Source organism: Tympanuchus pallidicinctus, unplaced genomic scaffold (genome assembly GCF_026119805.1).
Source record: "Tympanuchus pallidicinctus isolate F22 unplaced genomic scaffold, pur_lepc_1.0 scaffold24, whole genome shotgun sequence".
Classification (NCBI taxonomy): domain Eukaryota; kingdom Metazoa; phylum Chordata; class Aves; order Galliformes; family Phasianidae; genus Tympanuchus; species Tympanuchus pallidicinctus.
The window spans coordinates 114,936-129,851 of NW_026294741.1; the positions used below are offsets into that span (position 1 = coordinate 114,936).

The window sequence follows — 14,916 nt, forward strand, 5'->3', positions numbered from 1 at the left end:
TGCCTTTTTTGCATCCAGTAGCGATAGTCCTTTTTTTGCCTCTGTACTCAAGTTGTCAGGATCCAAGTTCTTACGTCTAAACTGTGGTCTAACCTAAATCAAAAGAGAAAAACAAACAATGAATAAAAAACAACCACAGTAAGATAAGAGCACAGGACATCATTGAACATTTTGGCTTTTAGTCTGGCTAAACAAGGAAACGGTATAATAGAGCAGTTGTTGCAATTGATAATGGCCTGGGGCCTTGTATGGGAACTGCTGAATCACGGCCTGAACCTCTGATTGATCACCTGAGGCAAGCAATGAGTCAGCCCTGGGAGCACAGCTGAAGGCAATTCAATTCACCTGTGCTGCTGGACGGGGGTGGAGCCTGGCTGCACTTCCCCTAGACCTGTTGAAGAGCTGGCTGCCAGTGGGGAAGGATCTCTTTCTGGAAATCCCTCCTTTGGAATTTTACAGCCTGGGACACAGGTAAGCACTCTATCTGTTTTCTTTTGGTGTAATAACCTGCTTAGTCAAAGTCTCTGATACGTTTCATAATTATAACATCTGTATATTCATTGATTATAAAGGCCTGATACCTAGCGTTCTGGGCTATACAGAGATGAACAGTGATCTGTGCAAAAGCAATGCAAATGACCATTCTTAGATCTTCAGAGTATTTGTCAAGAAAACCTGAGGTAGTACCCTGCTGTAGATGGAGGTACAATCCCTGTTGAGAGTAATGAGCACTATAAGCTGTTCTATCTCTTTGCAAGATGTTTAGCCATTTTCCTCCAGTGGATAGGAAGGAGACTGAACAGGAGATCAGGTGTAACAGTAAAACACAGAAGAAAGTAACCACATTGCAAGAAATTACCAGTTCAACTCTCAAGGCTAGGCTCTTAGTATTCAGCTGCCTGAGCACCTTTCCAGATTTGATAGTTTCCCACCTGTGTTCATGATTTACTTTCTGTACCTCCTCCTGCCCCTTCCTCTTCCAAGTTCAGTCATTGCTATGAAACCAAGAGGTATTCTTTGTGATGTCACAACTGAATTTATGCTAGGGCAAACAAAACTGACTTGAACCAAGTTAACTGGGCTGAGGTGAAGACACTGGAAAAGAAAGATTTGCTTGGTCATCTCAGGAACAGAAAAATACAAGCCATAATCTACAGACATAGGTGGAAGCTATATGTTTGTTATTAGCACTTTTCACCACCTGGATAAATTGGATCAAGCAACTGACCAGTAAAGATCCAAATAGGGAAACAATGCATTCCTATTTCTTCACTTATGATTTGCAAACTTTAGCTGTGAAATGCAAATTACCTTCCATGTATCTGCTAGATGCTTGCTTTCATAAGATCTTTTATACAGATCAGGGTATCAGTTGTCTCTGCCAACAGCCATACACGGGGAAAACTTGTATTTTGTTAGTACTTCTGCAGTGAGGCAAAAACGCAGAATGCAGGTACTTCCTATCTCTACAGTGCGCATATTACCATGTCCGCTTGGCAAACCACTGCTTAGCTCTTGAGAATTTAAAAAAAAAAAAACAAAAAAAAACACCAAACAAACAAAAAAACAAAACCACAACAGCTGGGGATACTGATCTATATGATCTACTCCAAAATCAAGGCTTAGTTGCTAGCATGACCAAAAGACAAAACAACTAAAAATTAGGTGATGCCAGTCTTTAAACAGTCTCTTTCCTCCTTTGTATGAGAAATTTCCTTGTTGTAGTGGAAATGCTAAGTCAAGTTTGTAGAACACTGAAGCAGTGATGGAGCAGCTGGTGTGAAGGCAAGGCTAGCCCAGGGAAGCTCAGCTGCATGCAATGTACCTGAGTGACTAGAAGGGCTGGAGCCAGCATTCCACCCCTTCTCAGACTTCATTTAATGGTTGGCAGTGGAGGTGAGGGTATCTTGCTGGAGATCCCTGCTTACCTGAGGCCCTCCAAAGGTATGCAGCTTTTTACCTTTGTTCCTGCAAAAGCTGCATTTCATTAACAGGCCTATAAGGTCAGGCTGGCTGCCCAAATCAACTTTGCCTTGCTGCTTCCCTTTTGGATTGGGACTGTTCTGTCATACGTTATTTCTGCATTAGAAATTAGAAACCACCCTCCGTTCTGTTAGCACCATGTCTATTCCTAGTTTCTTTCCCTCTCGGTACAAAAATTCTAGCTGTCAGCAATGATCCTTAAATAAGTCATGGGGCTGTAATTACTACCTCGCTTTCATTGTTATTTAGGACTCACAACACTCCTCACCCCACAAAGAGTTTTGTTTTTAGCATTTTTTTAACTACCTTGAAACCTTTCCTACACGAATGCAGGTTGGGGGCAAGGGGATGTACAGTGGCACATAGTTAAGATTTGTTGTGCTTCTTCCTATCTGGAATCCTTAAAGTGAATTGGCAGGGGAAAAAAAAAAAAAGCATATGTGACTGTAATATATAGAAATACATTTCTATTAATAAGGAATTATTTACTGAGATGCATTTGCTCCTATGGTAGCACATGAATGCAAAAGGGTATAAATGCCATTGTGTAGAACTTACCAAACAACAACAACAAAAGCAAAAAAACCCAACAACAAAAAAAAAGTAGTGCTTTAGAAGTCATGAAAAGTATGATTACAAATCAATGGTGGGACTCACAAAGCACTGTCAATTGGCAGACAGCTCTAGGATAAGGGTAAATTGTGTGTGTGTAGCAGTCAGCTGCTGAGCTTGAAGGGAGAAAAACATTCTGGGGTGGAAAGAGGGAACAGAAGCTGCCAAGAGCACTTCTTCAGGCTTCAGGTAAAGTACTCACCAAGAGCAATTTTTCAGGTAAAAGTGTTTTTACTAACACTCTTTATAAACGCTCTACACACAATCTTATCTTTGTTAAGATGAAAAAAGACCTCAAATATCACAAAGCACAACCCCCCCCTTCCCACTAACCCCATCTCTTGGTGCCACATCTCCACAGTTCTGGAACGCCTCCAAAGACGATGACTCCACCACTTCCCAGGAAGGCTGTTTCAACACCTGGCCACTCTTTCTGAGAAGACATTTCTCTTAATATCCAAGCTGTCTTGTTTTCTTTTAGGGTAGGATTGTAAGGAATGCAGACCACTTTCTCAGCACTTTGGTTTTTTTATCTGCCTGATTTGCTGAAGGACAGTCCAAATGGTTTCTGGTCCAGCACTGTGCCATCTATCTACATCTCTATCTCCTCCAGCTGCAGAAGACAGTGGGTGGTGTCATCTGAAGTCTGGAATCATCAATGTATCAGCGGAAAGCAGTAATTAAAAAGCTTTCCTAGGCCTCTGGCACCTAATGGGTTATCAGAAACAAGAATTATGTGGCCACCGACCACTGCACAGCACCTGCAGCTTCGTTGCAGAGATGCTCCCGTTGCTTGCTGGGACGTATCATCGCTTATGCCCTTTTCACATCATTCTCCGTTCCCGCATCTACTCGCGCTCGTCGCGGCAGGCGACACCGCCGCGCAGCACCATCGCCCCGACCCCACCGGGCGCGGTCACCTCACAGTCTAACGGCCGCTGCGCGAGCGAGAGGCGGCAGCCAATGGGGAAAGCGGGAAGCGCCGCCGCCAATCAGAGAGCAGGCGGGGCTGGATTTGAACGCGGCGGCCGAGACGGTTGTCGGCCGGCAGCAGTCTGTCCCCTCTCGGTCTCCTGCCTGCGTAAGTACAAACCCAACGCAAGCGATGGGCAGTTGTCCGGTTGCGGCCCGTGCTTCCTGCCGTAAGAGGAGACTTTGTCTCCTCCAGTCTTAGTATCTATCGCCTTTACTACCCTTCTTGTTGCGGTTTCAGCCGTGCGGTGCGGAAGCTCGCGGGGCAGGAGTGGCTCTGCGGGTGCGGCCACGGCTGAGAGCGACCAGCGGGGATAAACAGTGCTTGACAGCATCGATTAACCAACAGTAGACGTCATCTTATCACAAAGAAGCGGGATCAGGGCGTTGGACTCCATGATCTCTGGAGGTCCCTTCCAACCCCTACAATTCTGTGATGGCTCGGTGCTCTCGCCGTATTGATATATCTCGGGTAGTTGGTTAACTTCTCAATTACAAGCCTTTCCTTGCTGCTACGTGCAAAAATGCACTGAAGGCATTAATACCCTGAATGTTTTTTGATTTAGAAGATTTCATTAAAAGATTTCTTGCATTTTGAGATAAATTAGAACACTTCTGAGAGGTGGGGTCTATTTAAGAAATGAAATTTAATAAGGGATATATGGAGGGTTTTGTAATATGTAACAATGGCAGAAGTCTCCTGGTGTTTTGTTTTTTTTTTTTTTTTATCCACTGTATGTCTAATTCATAATTAATTATTGGTAAAATTCACTCTTAATTCAGGTTACTAAAATACATTTGCATTTCAGTTGCTTTTCAGAAGTAATAGCAGTATATTTTGCAAATGAGCTAGTGAAAATTAAGAATTCAGAATACATACTTAACATTTTTATAGATTGTTATAAGCAATGGGCATTTTAGCCCTTCTCGCTTTTCTTTTGTCACTAGCAGGCATGTCCACTTTTGGACTTGTCTATGTACAGTTATAACAGTGACTAAAGTGTAAGCTTTCAGGCAGGAGCAAACTTGCCTGGGAGTAGAAAGGTGATTTAATGAAGCCACAAATTTTATGTTAGACCGTGGTTTAACTTGCAGTTGAAGTCTATCCTACTTTACAAGATTGAGTTTCACAGTTTACCAGGACTGATGTCCTGAAAACCAAACAAATAAGACTTGCTCACAGATATACATAAATAGCTGTAAAAATTCATGTTTTCTTCCCTTCAAGCTCAGAAGTAAAATGCTTGCTTGGCTCTACTTTTGTTGTTTTACGTAAATGTAGCTAAACATATTATAGAACAGTTCCATTTCTCCTTTTCCACACTGGTGCACCTTGCTCTAATTTCTCTTATTCTCATTATTTTAAAAATAAGGTTGATGAAGAACAGGAACAAGATGGCATCTATGCTTCAAAATATCAGAGCAACAATGGACTGGCAGAGACACCTGCTTTTAGCTGACTTTGAGAATGAGAGCCCTGTACCAGACAAATACAAGAGAAAAACTTCTTTCAGTTCTCTTAATACTATCGGCATGTCTCTAAGAAAGCGAATACCGTTAAAGCAAGTAGAGCTGAATTTCCATGAGACACCACTTTGGGAAAACATGGAAGCAAGAAAGAAAAGCCAAGTGCTCCAAAGTATTACAAAAACAGCAAGAAATGCTTTTGGAACAGTGTCACAGGTACTTGTCTTTGCAGCAACATGTAGGTAATGTCTTTTTGCTTCAATTTCAGTAGTAAGATTGTTGGGCTTTCATGTCCTCCTTAGATTTATCCTCTCTACTGCACAACGTAGTGGTTGGCTCTGGAACATAAAAGCTATTGGAGGGTGTCCAAAGGAAGGCTATAAGGATGGTGAAGGGTCTAGAAAGGAAGACATATGAGGTCACTTAAGTTTGTTCAGCATAGAGGAGGGGAGGCCTCATGGCAGCCTACAGCTCCCTCACCAAAGAGCAGAGGGTCTCTGCTGAGTTCTGCTCTCTGATGACAGGACCTGAAGGAACGTCATGGAGCTGCATTGGGGATGGTCAAGTGGGGACTGGGGAAAGATTCTGCACCAGAGGGTGATGGGAATGGAAGAGGATCCCCAGGGAGTGGTCTCAGCCCCTTACTGCTGGAGCTCAAGAAGCATTTGCACAGTGCTCTCAGACATAGGATTTCAGTTTTGGGTGGCCCTGTTTGTAGACAGGGGTTTGACCTGACTATCCTTATGGGTCCCTCTCAGGGGGCCCTCTCAGCTCAGGATAGCTTATAAGTATATGAACTAGTTGATTTTTATTATCCCTGCTAGGTAGCTCTTGCCTTTTTATTATCTGGATAAATTACGGCTATGACAGAACAAGAAAGAAAGTGAAAAGTAGGAATATGGGAAGTAGTTCAAGCAAAACCTTTTCCCTTACTGCATTTCATAATGTAGGACAGAGCAGCCCACACAAGGAAGAATGTGGGTAGGCTGCCACTGCTTGCAAATAATTGTTTCTGAGAAAGGTGTAGCTTTATATATTATATATATTTAATCATTCTTGTACCCGCACTGTTTATTAGGATGTTCTTCCAAATTGTCAACACAATTTGGACTCATAAAATTCAGTTGGTAGTATGTTAGCAAAGTTTGAAGTTTGTATTGTTCTAACCGTTGGCGGCAGACTTTAAGTTAATCAGCATATATTAAGGAGCCTGGCTCTTTCTTGCACAAAATCAGCAGGTGCTTTTCTTCTAAAGCATACAGAAATCCTTGGCAAGTTTCAAGGATTCGGGGAGCAAATCATTCAACCCAAATGGGTACACAAAAAAAGCATTCATGCTAGACTAAACCTAATATGAGAAAGAGAGCTAGGGATTCGGTTCAGAGAGGCTTCCTCATCTTTCTGGTTCCAAACAATAGACTGATGGACTCATTTAGCTTAATATGTCTGTCTAATGCATATTTCAGAAAATACGGAAGACTTGCCAAAGGCCAATACATTCAACTGTGACCTTTCCAGCTGAAGACACCGGCAGCAGCTCCGCAACCAGTTTTTCCAAGAAAAGAAGAACAGTACAAACACCTTGCCTTAGTATAAACAGTGTTACTTCAGCAGCTAGTTCTACATGCACTCCAAGGTCCAGCAGAAGATGCTTGCTTTGGCCAACAAGGTTATCAGAACATACAAAATTGACGGGTTTCCCATCTTGGCGTGGTGAAGATGCTGTCCCACTCGAGATCAAGGAGAGCATCAACAGCACTGAAGAGCCTCTGTTCATCACCTACTCCTGCCAGCAGAAGAATGTAAGCTGCATTCTTTTGTAAACCTTATTGTTCTTTTTTTAGTTATTGTTGCTATGACTAAAGTATTTCTTAAGAATAAAGGCAAGATGAAAGTTGTTAACCTATTCCACTGAGACAACATACTACTAGAAGATTTAAATTATTATTTACATGTCCCACAGTCAGAAATAGACCATAACAAACAGCATCCGATTCAAAATCACAGAAGAAATCATAGAATGGCACAGGTGATCTTAAAGATCATTTAATTCCAACCCCCTGCCCTGCGCTGTGGGCAGGGTTGCCACACGCTTAATCAGACTGCCCAGTGCCCCATATAACCTGGCCTTGAGCCCCTGTAGGGGGTGGGGTATCCACAACTACTCCAGACAACCTGTTCCAGTGCCTCATCACCTTTTGAGTAAAAAATTTCCTACTAAGAGAGGGAACACTTAAATTAAAACCATTCCCCCTTCTTTTATCACTGTCTGCCCATGTAAAAAGCCTGCCTCCCTCCTGTCTTTAAGCTTCCCTGAAATACTCCAGTACTGAAATGAGGTGTCCTCAGAGCCTTCACATCTCCAGACTGAACAAGCCCAGATCCTTCGCTTTTCTTCATTGCTGAGGTGTTTTAGCCCTCTGAGTATCTTTGTGGCCTCCTCTGGACCTGTTCCAACAACTCAACATACTTTTTGTGTTGAGGGCTCCAAGCCAGGATGCTGTACTCCAGCTGGGGTCTTACAAGGGCAGTGTAGAGGGGAACAATCACCTCCCTTGCCCTCCTGGCCATCCCTCTTTTGATGCACCCTAGGAAACAGTTGACCTTCTGGGCTGCTAGCGCATGCTGTTAGTTCATGTTGAGCTTTTTACCCCTGAAAGTACCAGATTACTTCTCTTCAGGAGTGCTCTCAGTGAGTTCTTTTCTCAGTCTATACACATCCCTAATTCAAGTGCAGCACCTTGCATGTAGCTTTATTGAATCCTATGTGGGCTCACATCTCAAGATCATGCAGGCCCTTCTGGGCTCTTCCTTCTGATGTATCAGTTTCATCACTCAATTTCGTGTTATTAGCCAATTTGCTGAAGGTACACTCAATCCTACAATTCAGATAACTGACAAAAATGTTGAAGACCACTGATACTAAAATGGAATCTTTGGGGTTGCCGCTTGTCACTGACATCCACCTGGATTTAGAGCCAATGACCACAACTCACTGTGACCATCCAACCAATTCCTTATCCACTGAATAGGCTTGGGTATTGTCTCCTGTTCAGTCTGTTCATTTTAATCTTTAGTAATGACAATTCTGCCTCCAGAGAGGAGTTTGACGGTGAGTTGGAACTGGTCTCTTCAGGGATTCACCAACTGAAGTATCTCTTCTGGGCCCCTGATAATGATATTGTATAAGGGGAGATGTAAATACTGTTAAGTATCCTTCATCTCAACTCTCTCATTTGTAACTGAAGATAATGTCAAACAGGTGAAGTAGTTGTTCAATTACCTTGACTAGACCTGCATGTATCTATGAGAAAATCTGCTGTTTGGACAGCGAAAGATACATTAATTCTAACTTATTTAAAACTTCAGTGTGTGGAACCAAAAGGTTCTTCCCTCATATTCAGTGTGGCTTCTATAGCACATTGTTGCACAGTTATGAAGCTTAAGCTTTATATTGAGGATTAGTTAAATTTTGTGACTTTGCAATGAGCCATAAGTTAGGCTTCTATGTAAACAATTTTTCTCATCCCATATGAGAAAATGACTGGTACTATTGTCTTTGTCACGTGACCTTAGTTCTTACTGATTACTAAAATTATGAAGCACAGCAGAAAAAACTATTGCCCCAAACAGTCTAATTTTAGTCTTTTTATCTCTAGCATTGTCTTGGCAGTTAATACAATGACAAAAACTGTAGTTGATGCATGCATCGTTAGCATTTTTAAACACAATAATTGTACTTCAGTGAATGGGGAGCAGTAGTTCTTTGTTCTATGTTTCTGAACATCACTTTTAGTGTCAACTTATTGAACCATTACTAGGTTTGCTATGAGAATGTTACAAAGGCCTCACCTACCTTCTCTGTGATCTGCACTGTGATATTAACACAATGTCCAATACTAAAAGGAGGTTATAATCAGGAGGGAGAAAGACTTCTAACATGGTCTGATAGTGACAGGACAAGGGGGGAACAATTTTAAACTAAAAGAGGAGAGGTTTAGATATTTGGGGGAAGTTTTCACGGAGAAGGTGATGAGACATTGCAACAGGTTGCCCAGAAAAGGTGTGGATGTTCCACAAGGTATAAAAGGCCAGGTTGGATTGAACTCTGGGCAACCTAATCTAGCGCCTGATTTTGTAGCTGGCAACCCTGCCATGGTGTGGGAGTTGGAACTGCATTGTCTTTGAGGTCTCTTTCAGCCCAAGCCATTATATCATTAATACCATCATCTATTAGCATTTGAAGTATTCCTTTTGTTTAAAGGGGAAACTATACTGTGTATAACAGTTACTATTCTTGTAACAAGTTGTAGCAACATCATTTCTGTAACAGTTAAAAAAAAAAAAAAAAAAAAAAGAAAATTAAAAAAAAAGAAAATTAAAAAAAAAAAAAAAAAGCTCTCCCCTACCTGTGCTGGATTGAGGCTTTAAACAGTGATGTGTGCTGCTTTCACTGAGCAATTCATTCCAGTTTTCCTGCATAGATAGATGCATACAGTGCGCTGTCACTGGCTGGTTTGTAGGTTCTGCATTTGGAATACCTGTAGAATAAACTTTGCTTTCTGTTCTGGTATATAATTTGCAAGAATTTTAGCATCGTAGCTCCTGCTTACCTTTACCATGATGAATCAAGATTTGATCTCAAACTGTCAACGGTTGCTATCTCCATGCATTCAAATGTATCTGTTTTAAATAATTAGTTTATATTGCAAAAAATGCTCCTGTTGGTAGTCAAAATGTTGCCATACTTAATCAGTATACTGCTGTTTATGCTCAATGAAGGTTTAAGATTTTTCCAGCAATGCATGTGAATAACCAATCATATAACCTTGATGACTTTATGCTGCTAATAGCAGTCTTGTTCTTCTGCAGGCACCATGCAATATCAAACTACTGCTATTCTAATGGCATGAAGTTTGCAGCCTGTGCATCAATCTTGGGAATCACAGAATTGTAGGGGTTGGAAGGGACCTCCAGAGATCATCGAGTCCAACCCCCCTGCCAAAGCAGTTCCCTACAGCAGGTCGCACAGGTCGGCATCCAGGCAGGTCTTGAACATCTCCAGAGGAGACTCCACCACCTCCCTGGGCAGCCTGTTCCAGTGCTCCGTCACCCTCACTGTAAAGAAGTTCTTGCGCATGTTTGTGCGGAACTTCCTATGCTGCAGTTTCCAGCCGTTTCCCCTTGTCCTTGGAACTTCCTCAGGCTGTCAGAAGACAAGGAAAGAAACTCCGTTCAGCAACTGGTGCCTGGACAGAGATGGCTATAAACACCGTTAGTTTATGAATATATATATAAAGGAAAACTTCATTTGAGATATGAGACTATACCTTATACTCTGCATAGAACTGTGTGCTTTAAAAAACAATTATATTTTATAATATTTTTGGCAGAGCAGCCTAAAACTACTCTTCCCTTGCTTTTGCTGTTCAAGTCAACTAGAGAAATAAATCTGAACCACAGTGTACTACCTATCTTCTGCTGAGACAATGGACTATCTTCAATGGGGCTTTCACAACTTTCATAAAGCACTAAGTAGGAATGGTCAAAGCAAGGGCAGAGATCTACAAATGATGATCATAGGAAAGAGTAATATTCAGATCCTCCTATGTATTATGAAAGCACTGATCTGTTATTTTCTAAGCTTAACAATTTATCTTATTTTTTTTAATACTAACAAATCAAAACCTAACTTTACACGTTAAAAAATATTTTACAGTTTAAAATGTTAACTATAATGCTTAAATGATTGCTATTTGAGTTTTGACCCCAACTGCCATTCCAAGTCAGCAGGTTTCTGTACTCATTTCAAAGTCACAACAGTGGAGCCATGTTAGGACTCCAACTCACAGCCCAAGGATTGCTGTTAAGTAAGTGAGCCCAAGTAGTTCTACCCTAAATCATAGCAACTTAATTTTTTGCTCCTATTTTAAATACCATAATGGCAGCAGAGTTAAACATTGCTTTTGTACAACACCATCTGTCATTTAGTTATATGCAGAAATTGCTTATCAGTTAATATACATAAGTTGCTCTGAAAGTAATGCCTTATATTTATTTCCATAAATATTCAGCAAGTGCTGATGAATGTCAGTGGGTGCCATTTTTTTTCCCCACACAGAGGAATTCAGTTCCTCACCTTTGCTTCATACAGATCCTATTTTGTCAGACTGCCACTCTCTGTTGCATGACAAGAAAATGTAACAGAATAATTGTTTTAAATCACTAAGAAGATTCAACCTGTATTGCCATGCTACCAACATATGTTTCTGATGTTGCAGGCCAACATCATAAATGAGAGGCATTCATTTTGGAGCAACGCTCTTATTATAACTACTGTTATTTGCTGATACAATGCAGGCATTCTGTTCAGTGAAGTATACTAGGCATTTGACACGTCTTTCAAACTTAAGCAAAGATTTCTTAAGCTTCTAGAATTCAACAGCTATTTCTACAGTAGCAGTTTTGTGCAAGTTTTGGCATTTACTTTCTACTCTAAGCTGAACCTTCAAACAAAAGACAGATTCAGAGACCTTTTCCGTACAGTGACTTTTAAGATGCACATGTAATTTGGTAAAACTGGAACCGCTAGAATGTTAATGATATTAAGTATAAATGTAGGTAACAGTCATGTTCGATTCTGATTAAAGTACTGATTTTTAAACTTGTTTCTGATTTCCTTTTTACCTGTTAAACTAATTTATTAAATAATGAAATAATTAGCAAGCTCTGGAAGCACGAAGACAACCCAGCCTTCAGATGACTGGTGAGAATGTTATTTTTCTTTTTTTTTTTTTTTTTTTTTTTTTAAACAAACTGAACCAACTAAACAAAAAACCCACTGCCTTTGTATATGGAACAGTAGTTTAAGTTAGTCTTTGTATGTAGTGAGACTGCTTCTATAAAATTTTATAAAAAAGGATGGTGTCTCATTACTGAAGTATCTTCTCATATTACTTTTGAAAAATGAGGAGGGTTGGAGTTCACAGGTTGACTTCTATTCACAAATTGAAGTTTTACGCCAGATGGTCACCCATATTAAAAGCTTGTATACTGTTTCTACTTGTTACTACAACATGCAAACGATGATCTAAGACTTCCAATACCATTGATAAGAAGAGTCTGGAACACTGCTTGCTTAAAGGCAAGGAAGGTTTTATTTAAGTGATTAATATAAGATTTTAAAAACCATCTCACATCAAAATCTATACGAGTTGTAGAAATCTTACTCCTTATTTCATATTAAGAAATGCATTATTGTACATTTTTGAATCTTTACAAGGCAGTCATAAGAAATATAAACATTTGTTACCAGATAGAACCTTCTCACTGACCAACAACATTTAAAAGTTTACACTCAATAAAACTATAGACTGAAAGAACATGTACAATTTCAAGTTTACTTACAGGAATTAAGTTCTAAGTGGACTGCCCTTTCCCCTCCCCAGCAAATAGAAAAATATATTAGGGAGACAGCTTGGGGTTCTGTGAGAGAACTGCCATTTTGGCCTCTACCCCAGAGGTCCCAGAATTGCTAACCCTTAGAGGCTCCAATTTTTAATTTACACAGTAATCTCTATTAACTCATATCTCAGCAGTAAACCTGTTTCTTTTTCTCTTTCCCCCTCTCTTCCTCCACTTGAGTTCTATACAACCTTATCAATTAATGATCTGCCAAAATTTTTCTCATGCTCCTCTATCCTCTGAACAGTGCTATCCAATTTTAAAGGTAGCTTATTGGGCTAAATAAAAATAGAAAAATTTTTATCCCCTTACCTTCGGCTTAATCTGAAAGGAGGGAGAGAGGGAATACAACACCTTACTTTGATTCCAGAGTCCACGGCACAGGATTCTATCTGCTCCAGGACATCTCCTATTTTTGAAGAAAAAGGGCTCTCTTCATCCAGAAAGGAGTGTGATTACCTTTTTTTCTTTTTTTTTTTAAAAAAAGGAATTTAGGATCATAAACAGAAACTTAAAGTTACAACTGAATGATTAAATAGTATTGAAGTCAAATTACCTTGTTAAAATCACAATTTCTACCGAAGCGATGAACATAGATCATAAAGAATCACTGCTCTCACAGAAGCTGAGGAAGAAAGCTGGAAATATTTGCGCTTAGGGAATTCTATCTTGTACCCAACTCCAGATGTAAATGAGAAGTGCCACTTTCTCCCCTGCATGACTGAAATGAACAGTTCAATGCAGATATCTTGACTTAAGTTTTTGTATTTCAAGCTGAAACCAGAACAAATTATGAAACTGCACCATATAATCTCTTCTTCTTTCCGCTATTAAGCCAACAAGCTTATTAAGAAAGGGTCCACATTGGAATTGTCTAGTACTTTTATAACATACTCACTATCTGTAGCTTACAGGCAAAAGGAGGAAAAATGTGGGAAATCCTATCTGTTCAGTAAAAATTACTGCAGCAGTTACAAATTATAAAAGCTGAAAATACCTTTGGTTTTCTGGTATAATTAAGAATGCTTTCAAATGAAGTTTTTAACACATTTAGGACAGGAAGCAATATAAAAGGAGAATGAATTTCATTTTTCCCTTCTGAATTTATACTGTGAAATACATGATAATTCTACAGCCTTAACTATTGGGGATTAACTTAAATACACATATTAACAGTGCTATGATATTGCAATGTGTAAAATACACAACGTGTTCACTAACAAAAGCAAACAGAGGCTATTTTGCAAAATGGTGGAGCTTCAAGATAAATGTCACTGTTCTTATTTTAATTGTAGATGAAAGTATCAAGTTTATTTCTCTGTGGTTTCCTGATAGCTGCACTTCTACATAATGAGTAAAAAGTTTTAATTTTGTTAAGAAATTATTTCCCTATGTAGTAGAGAAGTGATATGTAAGAATGAAAGGCTATTTTCATCCAAACAAATCAAAATAGCAATTCTCACAAATCCCCAAGGAATGAGAGGAATGATCAATACCATGTCAATTTTACACTTGACAAAATTTTTATGCAGAATAGATATAAATCATGTCACAAAACTAAATAGGTGTAATTTGTCAAACAAGAACCTGTTCCAAGTGCACTAGCGAATACAAGTATTTTTTTAATTGAATAAACACAGCCATTGTTTAAAAACAAATTACAATTGTGCTGTGAAAGCAGAAACAAAGCATCACTTAAGGTTGCTTTCAGTAGTTACACAAAGATGCCACAGTGTAAATGTGTGTTTTCACAATATCTCAAATCTTGATAAGTCTAAAATGGCCACTGATTACAGTTGTTTTTAGTTTTTGTTTAATACAGTAATTTAAAACTGGATATACATCAACAATTCAAAGAAGTGCGCGGCTCACTTTGCACTGACTTGCACTACCACTTCAGCATTCACTGAAATAACAGCTTTGTGTTTCACAGTTTCACTTCTGCTTCTTCTGTTTGGCAGATCAAGTGTAAGTGCTTCTCTGTAATATACAGCTTCTCTGTCTGTTTCTCTTCTGTGGAGAGGCTTCAAAACTTCCACAGACTGTAAGGTTAAAGAAAGTATTGACTGTGCAGAGAATGCAGCAGTGAGGAACAGTAGAAAACTGAAAGACTATAAGATCATGCTCGACCTCAGTGAATGGCCTGCTCAGGAGGCCTGATTATGCCTCCATGATAACAGAAGTGAAACTGTAATCTCAATAGAAAATGAATGCCTGTGAACAGCCACGTGGTTTTATGTAGACAAAGTATAAAACTAAAGCACTGACTAGAAACAAATGTTCCAGGAGAAAATGGGATTGAAGAAAGTATGCTGTAAAAAACTAGCAATTCATCAGGGATTGTCCCAAACATAACTGGGGAAAAAAAGGCCAAAAAAATCCCAAGTAATTGAAGTCCTTAATCATGTCCACATGAAC

At 39.7% G+C, this 14,916-nt stretch overlaps 1 protein-coding gene across 3 annotated transcripts; it reads left to right on the top strand.

Annotated features, from left to right (window-relative positions):
• The first annotated feature begins 92 nt into the window (after nt 1–92).
• LOC128083648 (uncharacterized) lies at nt 93–11,837 on the top strand. 3 transcript variants are annotated; one of them, XR_008208137.1, is made up of 5 exons: nt 93–471; nt 2,957–3,676; nt 4,941–5,250; nt 6,501–6,836; nt 9,907–9,973. XR_008208137.1 is itself a non-coding variant. In XM_052689128.1 (5 exons), the coding sequence occupies exons 1-4, from the start codon at nt 630–632 to the stop codon at nt 9,937–9,939; spliced, it is 753 nt and encodes a 250-aa protein (XP_052545088.1). In that variant the 5' UTR covers nt 482–629; the 3' UTR covers nt 9,940–9,973; nt 10,227–11,837. The 3 variants fall into 3 exon arrangements, 1 of the variants encoding a protein (XP_052545088.1); XR_008208138.1 differs by having other exon boundaries at nt 3,077–3,676; XM_052689128.1 differs by lacking the exons at nt 93–471; nt 2,957–3,676 and adding exons at nt 482–703; nt 10,227–11,837.
• Nucleotides 11,838–14,916: the final 3,079 nt, after the last annotated feature.